This window comes from Antedon bifida, chromosome 2, assembly GCF_963402885.1.
Source record: "Antedon bifida chromosome 2, ecAntBifi1.1, whole genome shotgun sequence".
Classification (NCBI taxonomy): Eukaryota; Metazoa; Echinodermata; class Crinoidea; order Comatulida; family Antedonidae; genus Antedon; species Antedon bifida.
Window position 1 is genome coordinate 5,047,842 of NC_136227.1, and position 23,477 is coordinate 5,071,318.

At 32.8% G+C, this 23,477-nt stretch overlaps 3 protein-coding genes across 5 annotated transcripts in view; 1 reads left to right on the forward strand and 2 right to left on the reverse strand.

The window, feature by feature from the left end:
* Positions 1-23,477, forward strand: part of LOC144835993 (leucine-rich repeat-containing protein 23-like) — a 113,615-nt gene that overhangs the window by 1,973 nt on the left and 88,165 nt on the right. The window contains exon 1 of one of the 3 annotated variants that reach the window (XM_078691157.1): positions 11,017-11,020. The exons of the other annotated variants lie outside the window; for them this stretch is intronic. The gene's annotated coding sequence lies outside the window, so the exon portion shown is untranslated. Of the gene's footprint in view, positions 1-11,016; positions 11,021-23,477 lie in introns of those variants that run through there. 3 annotated transcript variants of the gene reach the window in all.
* On the reverse strand, positions 963-8,477 carry LOC144836006 (adhesion G protein-coupled receptor E5-like). Its single transcript, XM_078691174.1, has 8 exons — positions 8,368-8,477; positions 7,272-7,422; positions 6,643-6,721; positions 5,710-5,776; positions 4,667-4,755; positions 3,957-4,083; positions 2,236-2,277; positions 963-1,752 (listed from the first exon to the last, which is right to left on the reverse strand). The coding sequence occupies exons 1-8, from the start codon at positions 8,419-8,421 to the stop codon at positions 1,714-1,716; spliced, it is 648 nt and encodes a 215-aa protein (XP_078547300.1). The 5' UTR covers positions 8,422-8,477; the 3' UTR covers positions 963-1,713.
* Positions 11,722-20,749, reverse strand: LOC144835352 (uncharacterized). The gene is made up of 4 exons (XM_078690438.1): positions 20,680-20,749; positions 15,863-15,929; positions 13,460-13,563; positions 11,722-11,919 (listed from the first exon to the last, which is right to left on the reverse strand). Exons 2-4 carry the CDS (start codon positions 15,927-15,929, stop codon positions 11,722-11,724), a joined length of 369 nt encoding a protein of 122 aa, XP_078546564.1. The 5' UTR covers positions 20,680-20,749.

Sequence of the window (23,477 nt, forward strand, 5' to 3'; positions counted from 1 at the left end):
TGTACGATGGCTTTTCAGTAGGCCAACATAGTTCATACCAACACACGTATACCGTTGTAACATGATAAAATGATACAGATAAATAAAGAATATTTTGCAACAAGCGTTTTTGGTGTTTATTTTCTTACTCATCATACAAGAATATAGTATATTCATAAAAGGCTGTGCTTATTTACAAATACTATTATTTATAGACAATTCATAGCAACATGAAATATATTGCATTAAGCCTTGTCTACACTATCAAACTTGATGTGACAACAAAATGTGATGTGTCCATATGGACATGATGATGTCATATCACTATATATATCACTAATATTTAAGCATATCATTACCATTTGGGCACATCACACTATTTTTAGACAGAGCATTAAATAATGTGGACGGATTTATAAATTCTCTTTCTGTTCCATCAATCGGCAACATATACAACTAGGTCAAAGTTTACGATACAAAATAGTGAAAAAAAAACTATGATAATTCCATAAAATTGTGGTTTTCACGAGGGCCGTGTTTCCGCAGCAAAAAACAAAATTATCGGTTAATTTTTTAACCAACCAGTTAAATAGTTAGTTAAAAAATAAATGCAATTTGTCCTTAGGTCAAAGTGTAACAATGATCGCATTTATCAGAAAATTATCCGATTTGAATGAGATAATTTTCGGTTAATTTTTCTCGATTGGAATCGGTTAAACCCCCTTTCCACAGGCAGTCTATCGGTGAATTATCGGTTAATTTTTCTCGATTGGAATCGGTTAAATTTCGGCTGTGGAAACACGGCCTTGGATGCAACGCAAATTATTGACGTAAAGTGTGTTGACTAATCACAAGCGACAATTCTGGTGATTCCATCGCGTGGTGGTCAATTTACGTGCGACGCCCTTACGTCATTGTGTTATGTCCTAGTGGGAACACCATACCCACCCACCCAACATTATGCAGTGAACATCTAGTGTGGTAAATGCATTGAACAAAAATACGTACATACACATTTTGTCACGGATTTCTCCGACACCATGAACAGACAATTGACAAACAAACATCACGTGAGTTGGAACTAAACATTAGTTCAAAACGCATAATAGAGACCATTTAAATATATTTCTTTTCACATTATTTATACAACATTAATAAACTGCATGATTCCGTTTGCATATTACCCGTTTTAATTTGTTTATAGGCCTTTAATAGCTCTGAAGGGTGGTTAGAGTGCGCCTCGTCCCCCTCCGCGAATGTTGTAAAACAACATATATGTTGATCCATGCAACTGTGAATCTCTCCTACGCATGCTCAAACCCCATGAGCATTCGCAAAAGTTTGTCTTTCGGTTTAGTCGGTAGCTACATTATTGTCTGGTCCCAGAAGTCACGAAGTATTTATTTTATCTTTTCATAATAGGCGTATATTAATTGTTATAATTGACAGTACATTTACGTTTTTAAATTTGCATGATACAATATTTCAATCTGAGGTAAAGGTGACAATGTGAAGGTAACATATAGATGGCGTTTTCCAGTCGAGCGAATCCTACCAATGTTGTAGGCGATTAAATATTAAATATTAAATTGTGAATGTAACTATATAGATGGCGTTTTCCAGTCGAGCGAATCCTACCAATGTTGTAGGCGATTAAATATTAAATATTAAATTGTGAAGGTAACTATATAGATGGCGTTTTTCAGTCGAGCGAATCCTAAACCAATATTCATTTTAGTCGGGTGAAATCTTTGCTCGGAGAACATTTCTAATCTGTAAGAAAATATTTAATTAACATAATTAATCATTATGTTGATAAAGTCAAGGGGTCGCCTTAAAGATGTATTGTCCCCCAAAAACATGAAAAATAAAGATTGATAAAATCAAACTTTGAATAAATTATTTTGTAGTTTTAATAGACAAAAAGACCCGAACAAATATGTATTCACTTATAAAATGACAAAATAAATGATTAAATTCAACCAAAACCTCATTGGCTGGCAACCAATTTGACTATTTTTTGCTTTAAATTACAGTTTTTCAGATAAATAACATTTTTTTCGATTCAATTTTGTTCAAAGTGGATTACCATTATGTGACATTAAAATGACATATTAAAAAAAAAACTTTTTTTCAGGGGGACAATAAATCTTTAACTTTAGTTATTTATTTGATACATTAATAATATTATATTATTTGATATAATTAAAATATATATCATGATTAATATAAATAATATTGTAACAAATAACTTACCTCATAATTAAAGGCAGAATATAACAGTGAGACAATGACGCCCTAGAAAATAAAACAAATTAGAATTAGACTGATTGTTTCCAACCCTAAACTTCTTCTAAAATTTATGACAATTACCGTATACCGAACCATTATATAATGAGATCAGATTAAAATGTGTTCGTCTTCGATTAGAAAATGAAAAAAGATACAAGAAACTTTAGTTGTCTTCGTGAAAAACAGAAATTTCGATTGTCAGCAAATCCGATTAAAAGATACATAATATATATATAAACGGACTAAACAATGACAAAAAGTGTAAAAGTATAAAACATAAAAAATAAAACATAATAAAAAAACTACATTTTCCATAACATATTCACAAGAAAAAATACAGTAGAACCTCCATTAAGGAGACACATTGTCCCTTTAATGGGTCCCCTTAATGGGGGCCAAGTGTCCCCTGAATAGGTGATCCACAAAAGGAAGAGTTCTACTATTCTTACTTATTTACATAATAAAAACCGTTATTTAAAATTCATTTTAAAATAAAACAAATAAATATAAATCACATTCGAGGTGAAGTATTAAATATGTTATATCGGAAAAAAATTCCAATAAAAATAGGATAAGATAACTTGATTTCGTTCACAAAACAAATGGAAATAATGGTGCTTGTCTCATACAAATATAAAACATTAACGGAAAAACAAATATGGAAACAATTCTATCCTAAAGTTATCAATATCAAGTCAAAAAGTCAAATCATAAACAAAAATAGAACAATAATTTGTTTTATTCAATATTTTGAACCATCTAGCTTTACGACGCCTCAGATAACAAATACAACATTTTAAAACACATCAAAGAAACTACCAGAAACATCAATCAAATCTTCCAGAAGAAGAATCTTTAAACTTTCTTTTAGTTTCAACGCTCTTTAATTCTCTACCTTTAAGCATTCGTAACTCTTACAATTTCTTCTCCTTTAAATCTCTTTTGAAAAAACACCTGTTTCTCTCTCTCTCTGATTTTTTTTCTTTTTATCCTTCTTTCATTGTTGGCATACTGTTTATTTATATATATATATTTATTTTTTATATCTTTGTTCATTTTGTGTTTTTATAGTTTATTTTGTATTTACTGTTTGTATTGTTTGAGGGTCCCTATTGATCAGCTGATGCTGGATGGACCACCCTCATAAAATATTGTTGAAATAAATCAAGAAACCGTTGTAAATAATAAAACAGTAAAGCATTTTCACAAGTCGAAAGGAGATCGGATCCAAAAATAAAAATTTCACTTAAAAATTTGAATTTATACATTAAAGATGTATTGTCCCCCAAAAACATGAAAAATGAAGATTAATTAAATCAGATTTTGAATAGGTTATTTTGTAGTTTTAATAAAGTTAATCACTTCTGTAGAAAAAAAAACGAAAAAAATTATGTTTTCACTTGTAAAATGACAAAATAAATGGTTAAATTCGACCAAAAATCCATTGGCTGGCAGCCAATTTGAGAATTTTTTGCTTTAAATTATATTTTTTTCAGGTAAATAAAGTTTTTCGATCCAATTTTTGGTCAAAGTGGATAACTATTATGTTACATTAAAATGGAATACTCAACAAAATTTTTTTTCAGAATTATTTTTTTAGGGGGACAATACATCTTTAAGAAAAATCTTTGGCTAAGATATCTACAATTTCAAACGAAAAAAATTAAATTGAAACGAATACTTACCAATAGGGCGTGCACGACATAGAACACATACGGCATATTAGTGTGAAACGGGTCTAGCTCCATGAATGCCATCAGCCAGTTTATAGTATAGAACACAAGTACTACAGCGAAGGCTATATAATTGCTCCTAACAATATGAAAAACAATAGATGTCTCTGTAAGGCACCATTAAGCTTGGTTCCCACTAGGACGCAATGCAAAGATGTAGACGCAACGCAAGAAAATTGACCAATGACAAACGACTGTTCGATTAATCCGTCGCTTGTGATTGGCCACATGCGTTGCGCTTACGTATCCGGTGGTCGGATGAAAAGTCGTAAAAAATTAAATTTAGGTTCCAGAATAACCGTTCACATTCCGTGCGACTCACACGTGAGTCAATCGTTGTTTTTAACATCACGGTTACATTTTGGTAAAATTACGGTAAAACTAACTGCGTGAAAAGTGCGAACGATGGTCAAATCTTGCGATGACATTGGGTAAAGCTATACCGTGGTTAAATTTACCAAGTCCAGTGTGAACAAGGCTTAACTCATTCCAGATTCAGTACAAAACTGACGTGTAACGTAACTCAGCTCATTTGTATCCGGCGGCAGGGTCGCCAGCCTTCTGTCGCTTTAGTCAATGTATGTAATATGACGGCCATAGTTTAGTGTTGCATTTGTTTTTATGGTTTAGGCCTATATTGTAAATCATTTTAAGAAACTTACCAGAATTTTTTACGTTTGTCATCTTCACTTTCGCAGGGCACTACTCTCTTTCGAAGAACACCAACGGCTACCACACAGACAATGCTAAACTAAAAGACAAATAATATTGTGCTCGAATCAGTATCTTAAATTTAGGCTGAGCCACTATGGACGCAACGCATGGAGTTAAGGGCCTTTCACACCTGTTCCGGTCCGACGTATCGAACGCCAATGTTTCGTTTTCACGACGCTCCACGCGGCCATGCGCCAATCGATATGCGTGTAGTAGCCGCGTAAAAACGAAACATTTGACGTTACGTCTACGTGAATCGTAAATGAATCGAACTATCCGTACTAATTATAAATATATCAGGCCTATTCCAACACACACATTATCATTGAGACGTTTAAGATATTTGGTGTTTATTTAATTCGTCTATTGTTTAAAGCTATACACTACAATATTTTTAATCTAGTATAGTCTTGTTGTAAAACACTTTTTTTTATTTATTTAAAGATGTATTGTCCCCCAAAATCATGAAAAATAAAGATTTTTAAAATCGGACTTTGAATAGGCCATTTTGCAGATTTAATGAAGTTGTTCACTTCCATAAGAAAAAAATACGGGGGAAAAAATTATTTCACCTATAAAAAGACAAAATAAACAGTTAAATTACCCAAAAACTCATTGTCTTCCAGACAATTTGACCATTTTGTGCTTTAAATTACATTTTTCTCAGGTAAATAAATTTTTTTCAGACCCAATGTTTTGTAAGAGTGAATAACTATTATGTGACATTAAAATAACATATTCAACAAAAAAATTAAAAACAAAATTTTTTTTAGGGGGACAATATATCTTTAAAGTTTAATTTATTGTTTTAATATATTTTTATCATTTATTTATTTATTATTATTATTTATAATTGCTTTTCTGAATGTTCTTCAAACATAGTCGTTCAATTAAAGTTTACAGTTTAAAATAAATATAATACGTTGCTGTAATACCGCATGATTATTAGTGTTAAAAAGAATAGAGTTTTGGAAAGAAACAAAATACTTACAAATATCGAACAAGCCACTGGTACGAACAGTCCCCACCAAGTTCCAATCTCATATGACAACCAACAGCTGTGGTATCAAAGAAATTGGTTGAAATTTAGTCTAGGTTCTAGACCGAAGCAAAAAGATAAATATTTTGGCACATCTGGCGTTTCATACGTATAATACCTGAGCTCGTATTTTCATACAAAATCGAAACGCCGATTGGTGGACTAACATAAAACAAGGCCAACAGAAATAAGTCGCGTGCTAAAACGCATAGTGATACCGGACCGACAGACAGACCGACCGACCGACATAGTGAACTATAGAGTCGCGTCCACGCGACTAAAAAGACAAGAAATACAAACTTAGGGCAAGTCTATAGTTAAAATTATGTCTGTGTATTCTAATTTATAGATAATTTTCTATTACAATCTTCGCATGGTCTGAAACGACAAATCATTCAATCAAAATCAATTTATTCATCAAAAAGTTATGGAAAAGGAACTCAAAATAAGCAAAGCTTTTAAGTCGAGACCCTTAAAAAGCAATAATGTAATAAGAAGTTATTTATATCAATAACAATAAAAAAAAAAACCTCCATTAAATCTACGCGCGAGTAATGTAATATGGCGTCATTACACATCCGGTAAAGAAAAAAGTAAAGCTAATAATATATACATTCGGCCTATTCGTTACAAATATTGAAATGTTACTAAACCGGAAACTTGGCTTTAGCAACATTAGGGACGCAATGCAATTACGTAAGTGCAATGTCAGCGATTTGATCAATCACAAGCGATGTATTTAAACTGCCGCTTGTCATTGGTCAACTCGGTTGACGTCCTTGCATTGCGTTTCTGTGGTAACCGGGCTTAAAGATAGCCATGCAACATGTTTGAAGAAACAAAAGCTCGGTCCAGTAGTAGTAATGCCATGTGAAAGGTACTTACTATTTCTGCAATGGTGACGGCATACCAAAGCCATCAGTGGCTACAGCAATAGTAATAACAGCAATGATGAATGGTATTCCTAGTAAAACAAGATTAAAACTTTACCTTAAGAACAAACAATTGTCAAAATCAATGTACACTTTATGGCAGACTGGAAAAATCCCACACCGAAGGAAAAACTCCCACATCGGGGGAAAATACAGACACACACACCGTGAAATGAAATATTTCAATTCAAATGATTTATTCAATTGTAAAAGATAAATAAGTGAGCAATGATTGAATATAAACAATTGAAAAAGGCAAAAACCAACAACAGAACAATTCTGTAACTTTTAGTAGGTTAGTATGGGCGGCCGTTATGGCAAGAAAAGACGACGTATAAATACAAATATCTTCAACTCGTTCGTGTCTATTCTGGCCCTAAACGGCCGCTCGCTCATATGCCCCTAAAAGAGTATCACAAAAACGTTTGCCTGTCTTCGAAGTTAGTAGACAGCTGCGGCATTTTTAAAAACTTTAAATTAAGTCTTTAAAACAACTGATGAAACAACAAATTATCCATAAGCACGTGTACGCCGTCATTGCTGAATATTAATTAACAAAACAAATAATTGTAAACAATTTACCCCAACCAATCACAATTATAATCCACTTCTTCCAAACGCTAAACGCGTTATAGGCGACGGTAAATAAAAGATAAACGCCTTCTAACGTGTAGTGAGACGCTCCGACGAGGTAGAAATACTGGATCAAAAAGGTCAGTAATTTACAACCACTCTAGAAAAAAAAAAGTAAAAATGTCAATGTGGATTAGTTGAAAAATTGACTTTGAACTCGGCTACCCATTCAACTCATAAACATTGATTAAAATTATCATGTTTATGATTATATATTAATTTTCCATAGAAACCAAAAATCAAGCCGAAATATAAAGAGATCGCTCTTTCAAATACACATTTTTGGCTTTCGCAAACATGGTAAAAATATGTCTGAAAATGTCTGTGAATCTAAAGCTAATCGATTCAATTCAACTTTATTTCAGACAAACTGTCCATATGAAACATATACAATAAAAATAGACTGTAGACTAAAAATAGAAAGAAATACAAAGCATTATGTAAATATTTATTGCTTTTATACATAATAAAAGGTTGTACCAAGTACAGTATGTTTTTAGCAAATGTGTATTATCTTCTCGACATTGTATATCGTATTTTCAATAAAATGTAAGTCATTAATCAAACCAATTAACTTGGTCGTTTCAAATTAACCTAAATTATCTCATTTGTTTTAATTGCTATTTTGATTGACTGTCAGTCATTTTTAAAATCGATATTATATTAAATTTCGTTCATTAAGGAAGTAAGAGACGTTCAGTCTATTAATAGCCAGGTCAGTGACACCCCGAAACATTGAATTTGACACGCGCGTCCAAACATTGATGACAATTATACAGCTTTAGTACGCGCGCGTACAGACATTGTTGTAAACGTACGCTTTTATATTCGCGCGTAGACAGACTTATATAAATGGTACTGCTTTTGTACGCGTGTGTACAGACACTGATCAAAATGTACATATTTTGTACGCGCGTGTACAGACATTGATGGGTACAGAACAGCTTTTGTACGCGCAGGTACAGATATTGATGAAAACGGTACGGCTTTGTACGTGGTTGTCAACTTCTTTTAGATTAAAAAAAATAGTAATAATGATCCCTACCTCGTTGTTTGCACCCGTTGATCGGACCATGAGAAGGATTTGAGACAAAAGCATTGAAAAGCATAGATTGATATGAAGGAATGGAGCTGTTTTGAAACCAAGCCTGTCGATATAAAACACAAATTGAATCAACAGTCAAAACTAACTAACTATCTTTTATTAGGTACGCGGTTCATCTCATTTAATATTATAATGAAAACATTTCAGAAACTACACACATAAGGGTCTTTCACACCTGTTCCGGCACGTTGAGCGTCGTGAAAACGAAACATTGGCGTTCGATTCGCCGGACCGGAACATGTGTGGAAGTCCCTTGAAAGACCCTTAAGCCGGGTGCAACGGACGCCCCTCTTCCACTCTCCCGATACAATAGTCGTGTACAATCAAAATGATCTATTTCTCTCTATATCACACAGTGCCTTAATTGTCTCAAAGATAATAATGTTTATATATTATACTGTTCTAGTGCTGTATATTAAAATGAAGATCAAATTTCTTCACAAATATTATTGTAAAGCATACTAGTTGTGTCTTCTTTTCCCATCTTTATTAAATATTGGTAAAATGCATAATGTAATAATGATGGTTATGAAATTTGTGTTTGTCAGGGTAATATTTCTTACAAATTGTAATGATTGAGCGCAGTTCAAATACATTAGTATGAGAAAATTCTTGTATATTAAGACGCAATGCAATTAGACCAATCACAAGCGATGGATCAATCGAACTATCGCTAGTGTGATTGGTCAAATAACTTGCGTTGCCCGTACGCCCTTACGTTGCCGCCTAGTGATAACCAAATTTCACAAGAAATGATACTGAGACATTGCACATAATATAAACAAATAGCTCTGTCTACACTATCAAACTGTATGTGAATAAAAAATGTGATGTGCCCATATATAGACATGATGATGTCATATCACTACCATATTTGAACATATCACTACCATATTTGGGCACATCACACTTTTGTCAAACTAATTTGATAGTGTAGACAGAGCTTTAGACCAGAAATGTCTTTATCTATACAACAGTAAAAAAAAAATTTAAACATACCCGGATGCTGCAATACACATTACAGCACAGCCTAGACATACTACAGCTATAATACCTAAGACTGTGTTTAGAACATTACTTTTCTTCACGTGGTTATATATCAACTGAAGAAAATTATAAATAGAAATCAATCAATGCTAAACCTAAAATAGTAATCATATATAACATTTTGTATTGTAAATATTATTAATTAGTTACGAGCTTTTCCAGAAGACAGATCAAATCGCTAGTAGGCCTTATTTGTAATTAAGCTTGGTTCCCACTATGACGCATCGCAAGGACGTAAACGCAACGCAAGCGTGTTGACCAATGACAAGCGACAGTCGAATAAATACATCACTTGTGATTGGTCAAATCCCTTACGTTGCGTTACGTCCTTGCGTTGCGTCTCTAGTTGGAATCAAGCATTAATAGTCTAACGTGCGTGGTGTAAGATTAAAGCGTGAAGTTTCTAAATTACGCATGGTTGTGAACATAACCGAAGTGATGATGAAAGAAAGAATTTGGGAGGAGAAATAAGAAAACGAAAAAAAAATATGAAGAGAGGTAATAAAATGAAGAATGGTTTGAGAAATTGTCAAATAATTTGAGAAATGTAATTATTATTATATATTATTATTTTACATTTTGACAATAAAGAGATATGTGGAAAAGAGAGAAAGATTGAAATAAGAGAGAATGAAGAGGAAAGAAAACGAAGAAAAGTTTGAGAAAAGAAGAAGATGGAAATAAGAGAGAATGAAGACATTTTTGAGAAGGGAGATTCAGATTGAAATGAGAGAGAGAGAATGAAATTGAAGAAGAGAGAAATAAGAAAGAACATTTTTTTTTAATGGGGAAAGAAAAAAAGAGAATGATAAGTAAGAATTAGGAAAAGAATTAAAGAGGAGAGGTAGAATTAGGGAAAGAGAAATAATGGAGAAAGAAAGTAGTATAAGGTAAAGTAATGTATTGCTGTAAACCTAAGCAATCCTTGAGTTTTGCAAGAAATAATACATTATGTGCATTTAAAGTAATGATCTATTGAAACATTGTAAAATAAAAATAACTCAATGAAATAGTATAAAATTAATATTAACAATTATAATAAATGCTTGGATTTGCGTGTATGGGTACATTGTGTACTGTCCATACATGCGGATTTTACAGCACAGTTCTTAATATTTATATTTGTTGATGCCTATCTTTTTACACTTCTATAATTTCTCTTAAACATTTAAAATTTAAAAATGTGAAAGATTAATGTCAATAAATAAGTAAATGATTATAATTATGTATTAATTATGTACAATAATTTTATTATGCATCATATGCATGATATTATTAAATGAAATTGAATAAAATGGTGCATGCCACAAAAAGAAAGAAAAAAAAAGTAAGGTAAAGTAAAAAAGAACGTCAAAGGAAATGATAAAAAGATGATGGTTTGAAAGCAGAAATGTCCACTTGTTACTCACTGTTTGGTATATAATGTCCAAAAAATCTGGAACCTCTATAAAACAAAATCGTAAAAAAACCATTTGAATAAAGCAATAATAAAAGATATATCATCAAAAGTCAAAATATTACAATCAGGCATAACATTCAGAGAGTATCTTGTCGGATTGGATGTTGGGTTATCGTGATTTAAAAACTTCACAGAGGAGGGAATTTATCAATGCTTTATGGATCTCTCACTTCCACAACTCTGACAAGCCTCCACTACAGTAATAATTACATATAGGCTATGCTTAAAGATGTATTGTCCCCCTAAACATTTTTTTTTAATTGTTTTGTTGAATATGCCATTTTAATTTCACATAGTAAGTATCCACTTTGACCAAAAATTGGATCGAAAAAAAATGTATTTATCTGAAAAAACTGTAATTTAAAGCAAAAAATTGTAAAATTGGCTGCCAACCAATGGTTTTTGGTGAAATTTAACCATTTATTTTGTAATTTTATAAGTGAAAACATTATTTTTTTTCATTTTTTTTTTTATGGAAATGATTAACTTTATTAAAACTACAAAATAACATATTCAATGTATATTTAATTAATCTTCATTTTTCATGTTTTTAGGGGACAATACATCTTTAAGCTTGATTCCCACTGACCTATCACACCTGTTCCGGCACAGGTCCGGCGTCGGAAAATCAAATCGAACGTCGATGTTTCGTTTGCACAATCACGTTCGATTTTATTTGCCGGAACCGTGCCGGAACAGGTGAGAAAGACCCTTAACTCACTTGCGTTGCGCGTACAGCGTTGCGTTCAAGTGGTAATCACGTTTTTAATAACCTACACTACTTTCTTCTACATACCTAGCGCCATTGCTTCGTCGACGTTGCATAGTTCACCAACGCAACAATACAAACACGTCGTCGTGTTTGTTGTAGTGTTTGTTACGCAATGAATCTTAGCCTTGTACGCACACTCGTAGAACACCACACAACCTTTGTAAAGCACGTGTATATCTTGCTCTTCGTTGGAAATCACTGTGTTGAGACATGACTATAAAAGAAATAACCATACAAAAGTTTAAGCCTGGTTTCCTCTAAGCGAATTTATTTATTTTATCGATGCGCATTTACTTTTACGGTGCGAAAAATGCACAAGAAGACCATGACGAATCAGAGGTCAGACGGAATGTTTGATTTGCGTGACTATAAACGCTTAAGCTTCGTGATCCCACTAGGACGTAACGCAAGGATGTAAACGCAACGCAAGCGTGTTGACCAATAACAAGTGACATTTCAAATAATCCATCGCTTGTGATTGGTCAACTCACATACGTTGCGTTACGTCCTTGTGTTGCGGCTCCAGTGGGAACCAAGCATTAGTGGAAAACCAATTAAACGCATGTCTATACTCGCAGAGACTTCTTTTTTACGTGTTTGTCGCTCGAGTACGTATATTTTATGGCAGTATTATGTTTCAATCACTTTCATTTTTTTTACCATTATTCAGTTAAAATATCATTAACTCTGTCTTGCTTTATAACGTACACGTTTTCCAATTAGTGTAATGAATGCAAACGTTGTCCTTTGAAGAAGTAGATACTTTATGATAATGTATGCTATATTTATAACCCACGTTTACACTATCTAACATTCTCATTGCAGTCTTTGTATGTGAAGGTTTTTGTTGATACCATGTGAACACGTATTAAATTAAAAGTATACACACTAATGTTATATTAAATTGCATCGCGGGTGTTAAGGCCGATTTACACAGACGAGCGGTAACGGTAATACAAATATAGAATCTGTTATTTCCTTATGACCATTTACACACAATTCGAAGCGGACGGGTGGTTTACGTTCAGGATCGACAGATACAGATTCTACGTGTGACAAGTTACGCGGTTTTCCGTTACCGCTCGTCTGTGTTGGCCTTTGGTGCAGTGTTGTCTGTTTTTAGTAGGCTGCCTTGGAATTTGAAGAGTAGATTTGTTTTGGTTGATACCAGTGAATTCGCATTAAATTAAAATTACACCAATTCCCTCGAAGAGGACTTCCAGGAGTTAGGGTGTTGTCTGATAGGGAAAATAGAGATATTTCATTATCTCAATCTTCCGATACCTACTGCTACGTAGCGCCTAAAGCGTGGTTCCCACTAGCGACGCAACGCAAAGACGTAACGCAACGCTAGTGAATTGACCAATCACAAGCGATGGCTTATCACTTGTGATTGCTAACTGTCTATAACTTCGCTTGTCATTGGTTAAAACGCTTGCGTTGCGTTTACGTCCTTGCGTTACGTTCTAGTGGGAACCAAGCTTTAAAGCGTGGTACCCACTAGAACGCAACGCAGTGACGTATTGACGCAAAGTGATGTATTGCGTAATCACAAGTGGGAACCGACGACGGTTTGATTTAACGCAGGCGGGGGCAAACATAATTATTGGAAGGGCATTTGCTTATGTTGCGTAGATTGCGTTACGTTGCGTTACGTTGCGTCGCAAGTGGGAACCAAGCTTTACTGCTTCGAAACATTAATAGTACGGTAGTTCATAAAACAACACTGGTTTGAAAAATATAAATAGGCCTACCTCTCCTGTACCACAGGTTGTGACGTTATTTGCGTTACAAGCCGTATTATTCGTTTCGCCTTCACAAGTGTAGCACGTGGATGGCGGGACAAATGGAAGGATATCTATAAAAAGATAAGAAATAATATTAAAGATGTATTGTCCCCCAAAAACATGAAAATGAAGATTAATTAAATCAGACCTTGAATAGGTTATTTGGTATTTTTAATAAAGGTAATCACTTCCGTAGAAAAAAAACGAAGAAAAAAAATGTTTTCACTTATAAAATGACAAGATATATGCTTAAAGATGCATTGTGCCCCAAAAACATGAAAAATGAAGATTAATTAAATCAAACTTTGAATAGGTTATTTTGTAGTTTTAATAAAGTTAATCATTTCCGAATAAAAAAAAGGAAAAAAAATATGTTTTCACTTATAAAAAACATAATAAATGGTTAAATTCAACCAAAAATCCATTGGCTGGCAGCCAATTTGACCATTTTTTGCTTTAAATTCCATTTTTTCAGGTAAATAATTTTGTTTTCGATCCAATTTTTCGTCGAAGTAAATAACTATTATGTGACACTAAAATGACATATCAAGTTCAAATTTATTCACATAATGCAAACATATACAAAAATATAATAGATACAAATGGTTGGAAATTAAGTAAATAATAGTTGCATTATGCCTGGAGAATACCATTTAAACCCCAAGGGTTTAAGACTTCTTTGTTCAGGGAGACAATACATCTTTAACTTAACACATATAGTACTGCAGTAACTGTAGTTGAATACGATTGGTTGTTGATATAATGAAATTCAAAATACAGCAGTACCAACCGATCAATATATTATTACTAATTTAGTACACTTTATTGTTTTTTGTTAACGTTTAATTTTGCCTGCACATTGAATTTTTTTAAAACTTTTTTTTTAAATTAAAATATGCATAGGTGTTGTTCCTCATGATTTTCTTGTCTTTTTTTTAAAGTTGTTTCGTTGCAGGACCATATTGAAAAACAGAAATTTTGTGATCTTTTCTTTTCTGAATTATGTTATCCTGCCTAAATATGTTTTAATAAATAAATAAATGTTATTTTATTTGTTGCTATGATTTAATTTCTACAAATATTTCTGACAAGCAGCAACAACACATTTAAAGTAAGGGTTTCAAATATTTAGCCTATATTTATTTGTTTGTTCTTAAACTCTTAAAATGTTGTACTATTACACATACAAGGAGATTTAATTGTAGACAAAACAAAGGAGAAATATGCCTATTGAATTCGAGGACTATAGCTTTTAAGATCTTTTGTTTTGGAAATAAATTGCTCATTATTAGGAGTACTCAATTAGTGATCTATCGCGCGTTCCAAGACCGAAGTGTACAATACGCCACTCGAAAGTCTAATATAATGAGCACAATCATTATATTCAACTCCGATAATTGCTATCTTTAATTAACCTAGTTTAATTAACAATTATAATGATAATTTCGTTTTCGTTGTCAAAAGGGAGAGACAGCTAATTATGTTGATATTACTTATAAGCGTTGAAGGAACGAGAATTGCTCTATTTTATTAACCCGTGTAAAATGGACGAACGAAGTTGTAGTTGACAAAACGTTTGCTTCTTTTACAACATTCTTTCTGCTTCATCGCTCATGTAACGCACTAAGTTTTAAAACTTTGCTTCTTTAACAACATTCGTTCTGCTTCATCGCTAATGTAACGCACTAAGTTTTAAAAACGTTTGCTTCTTTCACAACATTCGTTCTGCTTCATCGCGGCTCATGTAGCGCACTAAGTTTTAAAAACGTTTGCTTCTTTTACAACATTCGTTCTGCTTCATCGCTCATGTAGCGCACTAAGTTTTAAAAACGTTTGCTTCTTTTACAACATTCGTTCTGCTTCATCGCTCATGTAGCGCACTAAGTTTTAAAAACGTTTGCTTCTTTTACAACATTCGTTCTGCTTCATCGCTCATGTAGCGCACTAAGTTTTAAAATTTGCTTCTTTTACAACATTCGTTCTGCTTCATCGCTCATGTAGCGCACTAAGTTTTAAAAACGTTTGCTTCTTTTACAACATTCGTTCAGCTTCATCGCTCATGTAGGGCACTAAGTTTTAAAATCACAACATTCGTTCTGCTTCATCGCTCATGTAGCGCATTAAGTTTTAAAACTTTGCTTCTTTCAAAACATTCGTTCTGCTTCATCGCTCATGTAGCGCATTAAGTTTTAAAACTTTGCTTCTTTCAAAACATTCGTTCTGCTTCATCGCTCATGTAGCGCACTAAGTTTTAAAAACGGTTGCTTCTTTCACAACATTCGCTCTGCTTCATCGCTCATTGGTCGACATTAGTATCAATCTGAACAGTATATTCGATATTTTAAACTTATAACATACTTTTTAACTTACCAATTTCCTGGGCTGTCGATTCAAAACTGAAAAGCATAATGCTAAGGAACACAATGTTGATAAACATCTAAAAGCAATTAAATTAAAAAAATTAGGACATGATAAAAAAGGTAATACATCATGTGGAAATTAAGTTTAATCAGGCAAGTATATATTTCAATAGCCAGTATAGATGCAACAAAAAGAACAGAATATTTAAAAATGTGTACAAAAGACTTGGAAGTTGTGGTATGGTGGTTAAAATCACAGGCGTTTCATTCCTTTGATCATTTTTCAATAACATTACACAAAAAGACAATTTTTAATTTAACAAAACCATCCCTACTTTTTTTTTTTTAATCTTTGTAAGAAGACTGTAATTTGTGTTGAGGATTGTTTGTCTTTGTCATGGTAACGGGTAGGTGTCTTTGTCATGGTAACGGGTAGGAGAAGAAAAAAAAACATTCAATACACCTAAAATAAAATAAAGGCTGTCTCCTGAAATATTAAAACATTAAAAAATAATGTGAATCACTCAGCAACATTCATTACCATTCAACAAAAATAAAATGTAAACAAATAATACATTATTGTTTACCGAAATTGGTATCAAAATTTGTGAATTTTCTGCCAATCAAATAAATCAATACTACTATATTGTACTATCTTTTATGTCAATTTATCAACAAATTGTTTCTTACGTTCGATTTTTTTGTATTGCAAGTTAATAACTTATGAGGTCTAATTACAATTTCGATCAGAATCAAATTTTCTTTTTATTGAGGCAGCAGAGATACAGTGTAAATATTTAGAGTAACATATTAAAGAAATTAAAACGTCACTGGTAATACGGTGTCATGTCTAGAGACTATAAACTTCGGGCCTGTGTTTCATGTCAAGCGAGGTAACATGCCCATCCATAACACACATATGCCACTATTGCAAGCCAATCACCTAATACTAACTTAACCTCTAAATAATCTTTATCTCTCTTACGTAAGCTTGCACTAACCAAGGTAATCTAACAACATGATGCTGAGCTCCGGAGATCAAAGAGTTTATCTGTGGCTGCGACACGACCAGTTCCACTCGCCTTAAATAGGCACCGCGTGCCACGGAGAATGGTAGTACAGAACTGTTGGTATTTTTGCAACCAGATAAGATCAAAAGACTGTTACGAGTTCCTATCTTGGCAAGGAGAGCTCAGTGTCCTGTTGTTAGATTGCCTTGGACTAACTATTCAGCCAATCAACTGGCTTGTCGAAAAGCATTGCCTTAACGTATTTGAAAAATAGGAAATAGTGGAAAAGTATGAAAAGTTTGTAGGCAGGAGACAAGAAACTGCAGGTGTTCTTTAGACATGATACCGTACTCATATAACATTCATTTCAATCAAGAGAAGAAAAATTAAATACTTAAAATTACAAATGCGTCAGACAATTCATCGGTGGATCAAAGACAAGTTGTATCAAAATTACATACGTACAACAAACAACACGAAGGCAAAAAGAATAATAGAAAATTGTTAATCATCTTAATAATTTTAAGTGTTCTTCTGAATTTAGTAAGAGAGTGCCATCTCTGTCATGATTCTACGAATTCAGGTGTATTTAACGTTAATTGCTAATGCGGTATTGTCTATGTGAATTAACCAATTACAAGAAGAAAATCAACCTTAAAATAAATAATAAAATAAATCTCCTAAGTAAATACCATTTATTAAAGGAAATCCATCAGGGAAATATTTCCCTTTTAAATTAGAAAAAAATGTCACTTTTAAAAAGTGTGATAGTTTATATAGATATAATTATATATCTTTCAGTTCCTTCGTTGTCGCATATTTTTATGGGTATCATATCATTACTTTTTATTACAACATAAAACAAGCATATTCTAGATTACATTGCAGTCAACACATCATTAGCATTGTTAGGCTAATTATAAGAAATGTCAACCCACATGAAACGCAGTAGTTTCTTTAAGTTCTATCTACACGAAGAACCTAGTTTGACAAGGAAAAAGGTGCGATGTGCCCAAATATGGTTGTTAGTTGCTTAAATATGGTAGTGATATAATATCATGATGTCCATATATGGACACATCCAATTGTTTGTCACATAAAGTTTGATAGTAGAAATGAATATACAGTACTAGAATATGTTTTGTTTACGTTAACATTGTTTTTATACGTTAACATTGTTTTTCTAATCAACTCTATCACATCAATCGTTTCTTATGATAATAAATGAGGTTTACACAGATCAAATATAATGCTTTACTGAAAATAAAATTACAAATGTCAAACCATTCATCAATGTCACAATATGAATTGTGTTATGAAATGTATATGCTAAAATGATTATGCTTAAGAAATGAATTTGCCAAAATATGATTTGTGTTTAGAAATGTATGCTAAAATGATTATGTTAAGAAATGAATATGCCAAAATATGATTTGTGTTTAGAAATGTATGCTAAAATGATTATGTTAAGAAATGTATAGGCCTATGCTAAAATGATTATGCTTAAGAAATGAATATGCTAGAATATGATTATGTTAAGAAGTGAATATGCCAAAATATGAATTGTGTTAAGAATAGGTATTCTAAAATGATTATGTTAAGAAATGAATATGCTAAGAAATTAATACGCTAAGTGAATGTGTTAAGAAGATGTACTGTATATGTTAAGTTATGAATATTATAAAATAAATATATTTTTAGTAATAAAGAAAACAAATGTTTGATAGTGTAGACAGAGCTTATTGTATCGTCATGTCCGGATTCTATATTAATTTGTCACATTTATATATAGATATTTCGATAAAAGTTTGATAAATTATTTACATAATACTTAGATAACGATTTGAATGTGTTTGGTAAAAAAGAGAAGAATCAATATTTATATAAAAAACATTGTTTTTTTACGTTAACATTGTTTTGTTTACGTTAACATTGTTTTTATACGTTAACATTGTTTTTCTAATCAACTCTATCACATCAATCGTTTCTTATGATAATAAATGAGGTTTACACAGATCAAATATAATGCTTTACTGAAAATAAAATTACAAATGTCAAACCATTCATCAATGTCACAATTGACCTTACAAAACAATCGTTTACTTTTCCGTATGTTTATATAACTATTAAACTTTGCTACAAAAATATACAAATCGTTATTTTCGTTATCGGTGGTTTTTGGTGCTGTAACTGTAACATTTCATGTGTTCAGTATCTGAGGGAAGTTCCGTGATAAGCGGATGTTCATCACATCTAGTTTCATAAAAATTATTATTATTAAGGTTATGTTAAGATTAAAGCAAGAATTTGTATATACAAAATAAAAAGCCACCACCTTTAAAACCCCAACAAAGTGTCCCTTAATAGAGGTATATGATATTATACAAAATAATGTTTCAGTTTGAGGACACCTTCGAGGACCCAACACAGTGTCCGCATAACAGTTGGGTGTATTATTAACTTAACAAATACTTTTGCAGTAACCCTGTCTACACAAACAAACAAAAAAATAGTATCTGCCACGGTTTGGTGTAATATGGTAGGCCTTTTATCAAACGCACCAGTCATCCTAAAGCTCTATCTACACTACCAAACTAGTTCGACAATGATGTGTCCAAATACGGTAGTGATATGTCATCATTGTGTCCATATGAGCCTATGGGCACATCACATTTTATTTGTCACATGAAGTGTGATAGTGTAGACAGAGCTTAACAAAGTATCCCCTTGCGTATGTGTTAACAAATATGTTGCCCCTCGTTCCCAGAAGAGAGAAAGTCTAGCTTCTCAGATACACTCACCACATAAACAATATTCCAGATTGTTTAAGCGTGTTTCCCACTAGTGACGCAACGTAACGCAGCGACGTGCTGTATTGCGTAATCACAAGTGGGAACCGACGACGCAACAGTGCTGCAAACGTGATTTGATTTCACGCAGGCGAGGCAAACACAATTATCGGAAGGGCATTTTCTTACGTTGCGTAGACTGTTGACGCTAGTGGGAACCAAGCTTTAGGCTTATTTTTACATCATTTCTTCTTGTGGGATCGTTAGTACTTTGATCTTTAGCGGTTAACAAACATTATTAATTGAAGTTAGTATTAGCATAGTCGTAAATTTAATCCACCATATACATTTGATTGCAACTATTATAGTAAAAGCATTTTGTAGTAAAAGCATATATAATTGTACATGGTATTTTTACAATGATTTTGCTTGATTTTCTGTGGTTTAATTGGATCGTATAGTTGGTATAATGTTCCATATATATTTATAAATGTATAATGTAACAAAAGAAGTTTTTTAGATACAGCAGTGTTTTTAAGATTTTACGTTCTTTTATAATGTACACTTACATTGGCTATAATGAGACTGTCACAAACGTTTTAGCGTCTAAAGCTTGGCTCTCACTAGCGACGCAATCTACGCAACGTAAGAAAATGCCCTTCCCCCAATCATTGTGTTTTCCCCCGCCTGCGTGAAATCAAACTTGCGATTTTTGCAGCACTGTTGCATCGTCGGTTCCCACTTGTGATTACGCAATACATCACTTTGCGTCAATACGTCGCTGCGTTGCGTTCTAGTGGGAACCACGTTTTATGAAGAAATACCCTATACCGATTCAAGCACCCACTAAGTTGGTGGAAATTATAGGTAGGCCTAAAGGCCAATTTACACAGACAAGCGGTAAAAAAAATGTTAAAAAAAACATATAGAAATAAAACATTAAAACAAATAATAGCATGTCATCATTTAAAACACTGGAAATCAATAGTAGAGCTTCAGAGCATATAAATTAATTGAAATGTTCTTACCTTTTTTGTATGACACTTTTTGCACTTGCTGCTGCTGCCGAGTGGTCACTGCTCACGCAACCGTGGTAGATAGCTCTCTGTAGTTCATCACTTCGCATTCACTGATTTTAATTTCTCATTATCCAGCTTTCAGCATTGTACTTACGCAACGAATTGTGTTCCCATGACAACCATAAACAATATATCTTTTTTTTCAGAAACTCTTATTAACCTGTCCCCATCAGTTACGTGGTATAGACAACAATCCGGAAATAGTGATGTACCGTAATGCAGGTCTATTTTATTACCTGCTTCCGAATTATAGGAAATTATCCATCATTAAGAACTCTAAGTGTTTATCTTAAGTTTGTTTTATGTGCTGAATTAGGAGAGAAATCTTAAGTACATTGAAAAATAAAACGTGAATGTTAATGTTACGTTATTATTTTAGCTTACCTAGCTATCGCTATTTTCCGTGTGGGGGAAGGGGGTGGGGGGTTAAATGTTTAATATAAAATAATAGTTTTATATCTTTTAAAAAGTATTATTCCACAATTGCAATATGATTTCATTAAACAGAGAACCCATTTATCCATTTCGTGATGTATCTCCACATAAATACAATATTTTCCCAGTATAATTGGAATATTTGGTTTAACAGTATCTCATAGTATCACATGTGGTCCCTGTATCATGTAAGGTTAGGTTAAGGGTTATATAGGTCTATGCTACTAGGAGATACGAGATACATGTGATAACATTTCTATGAAAACTAGAAAAATCTAGACACCACTGACGGCGAACATAGTATATTACTAAATAAACGTATTTAATTTATTTTTACACGCTGTGTAGGCCTATGGAGATCGCTCCATACATTAGGCCTATAACTGACACTACCCTCTAAATAATCTTTCTCTTTAAAAAAAAGCCAATGGGTTTTCGAACAGTGATTTTTTTCCTGAAATTCCGTTGTTCGGTTGAAAAAAAAACTAAGCTTTGTCTCCACAATCAAACTAGTTTGACAAAAAAGTGTGATGTGCCCAAATATGGTAGCAATTTGTTGTCACATTAACTTTGATAGTGTATAGAGAGAGAGCTTTAGGCCTACGTTTGAACCGATTATAGCGCAACTTATGTCAGTAAAAATGGTCTAGCATCCTATAAATTTGGTGGTCTAAGCAAAATTTACATAGATATAAGTTAGAACAAAAATGGTCTAAAAATAGAGTTTCAAATTACCAAGCAAAGGCACACGTCGCAAATCAAGAACGCGGAGGCCAAAGCCTAATTAATTACGTTACATACATATTCACTAATGTACACATGAATACAATATGAAGGCTATTTTGAGGTTTTAATGAATGTAAAACGATAATTGAAAGGGAGAAATTATTCAGAATTTAATGGAGATATTGCTAATGCGTTTCATATTATTATTTCAGACAATTTCTTTCATATAATATCATCTTCATTATTACTATATTATTCAATATTTTCATAATTAAAATTCGTGACCGATCGAAAAAGAACAACAATCAACCGTGGACGTATGGCATTTAATCAGGTAATAGAGATATCTTGGTTTTTTATAGCGATATCTTAGTTTTTAATAGAGATGTCTTAGTTTTTTATAGCGATATCTTAGTTTTTAATAGAGATGTCTTAGTTTTTAATAGAGATATCTTAGTTTTGCCATTGGTCAAATATACTGTACTTGCGTTGCGGCGCAGTGGAAATTAAACAACCTTGTACTTCCAATTACAACTTAGCTAACAGGCACAGAAAAAAGTACGAAACAAAAGAAAGAACGAAAACATTTAAAATTTAATTGGTAAACTGTGATCAGCATTCGTGTTTATTATCAATATTTATGTTTTTAATGTCATTTTTAAAAAGGTAATTATAATTTACGAGCACGATCCGGATGCAATTTTATTGTACTTGGCTGTTGCTTACGTCCATGTTCACTATAATATTATATCGAATGTTGATTTATTCTGCCTATATTATTTCATTTTTATACTTCTCCTCAATTTTTGGAACAAACTTTCGAATATGTAATACCAAATGTAGGCCTATGTAATACCATGGTACGTGAAGGAGGACAGACTACTACTTACTTTTAAGCTCCATCTACCCCCAAATAACGTAAAATGCAGGGCCTCAATGGAAACCAGTTTTTAACTGTTTGGGCTACCCTGGGTAAATAAATGTAATAATAATAATAATCTACACTATCAAACTAATTTGACAAAAAAGTGTGATGTGCCTAAATATGGTAGTGATATGCGCAAATATGGTAGTGATATGACAATCATCATGTCCATGGGCACATCACATTTTTTTACACATAAAGTTTGAGAGTCTTAAGAGAATGAATTCAGTGGCGGATCCAGGATTTTGAAATAGAGGCTGAGGGGTCGGGTGGGAGAGAAGTATCCCTACAAATGGTAAAATGAAGAGCTGAACTAACTGAAGCCAGCCCAGTGGATACGCATATCTTTTATATTACTTTCTGTATAAAATTAGGACATTAAATTCAGTGGCGGAGCAAGGATTTTGAACTAATGAGAAGGATCCTTACACAAGTGGTAAAATGAAGAGCTGTACTGAACATGTTCTATGTTGCGTACATTTCAACATTACGGGGAATGTAGGTGGGTGGGGGTGATGGAAGGGGTTGGATACCCATATGTTTTATATTAATTTCTGTATAAAAACGTTCAAGTTCTAATTACTCAATCACGCTAATTGTACAAAATAATTCAACACAGCCTTGATTTTGACGAATTATTATGCCTTTACATTTAAAAGCT

What these genes read in the sequence shown, in the direction of transcription:
- LOC144835352 (XM_078690438.1), bottom strand. Translation starts at nt 15,929, where the DNA reads ATGTTTATCAACATTGTGTTCCTTAGCATTATGCTTTTCAGTTTTGAA. An exon ending in ATCGACAGCCCAGGAAATTG is followed by an intron (nt 13,564 to 15,862) that starts GTAAGTTAAAAA and finishes ATCTTTTTATAG; the next exon opens with ATATCCTTCCATTTGTCCCG. An exon ending in CAACCTGTGGTACAGGAGAG is followed by an intron (nt 11,920 to 13,459) that starts GTAGGCCTATTT and finishes TTTCTTTTATAG; the next exon opens with TCATGTCTCAACACAGTGAT.
- LOC144836006 (XM_078691174.1), bottom strand. Translation starts at nt 8,421, where the DNA reads ATGCTTTTGTCTCAAATCCTTCTCATGGTCCGATCAACGGGTGCAAAC. An exon ending in CCGTCACCATTGCAGAAATA is followed by an intron (nt 5,777 to 6,642) that starts GTAAGTACCTTT and finishes TTGATACCACAG; the next exon opens with CTGTTGGTTGTCATATGAGA. An exon ending in GACAAACGTAAAAAATTCTG is followed by an intron (nt 4,084 to 4,666) that starts GTAAGTTTCTTA and finishes TCATATTGTTAG; the next exon opens with GAGCAATTATATAGCCTTCG.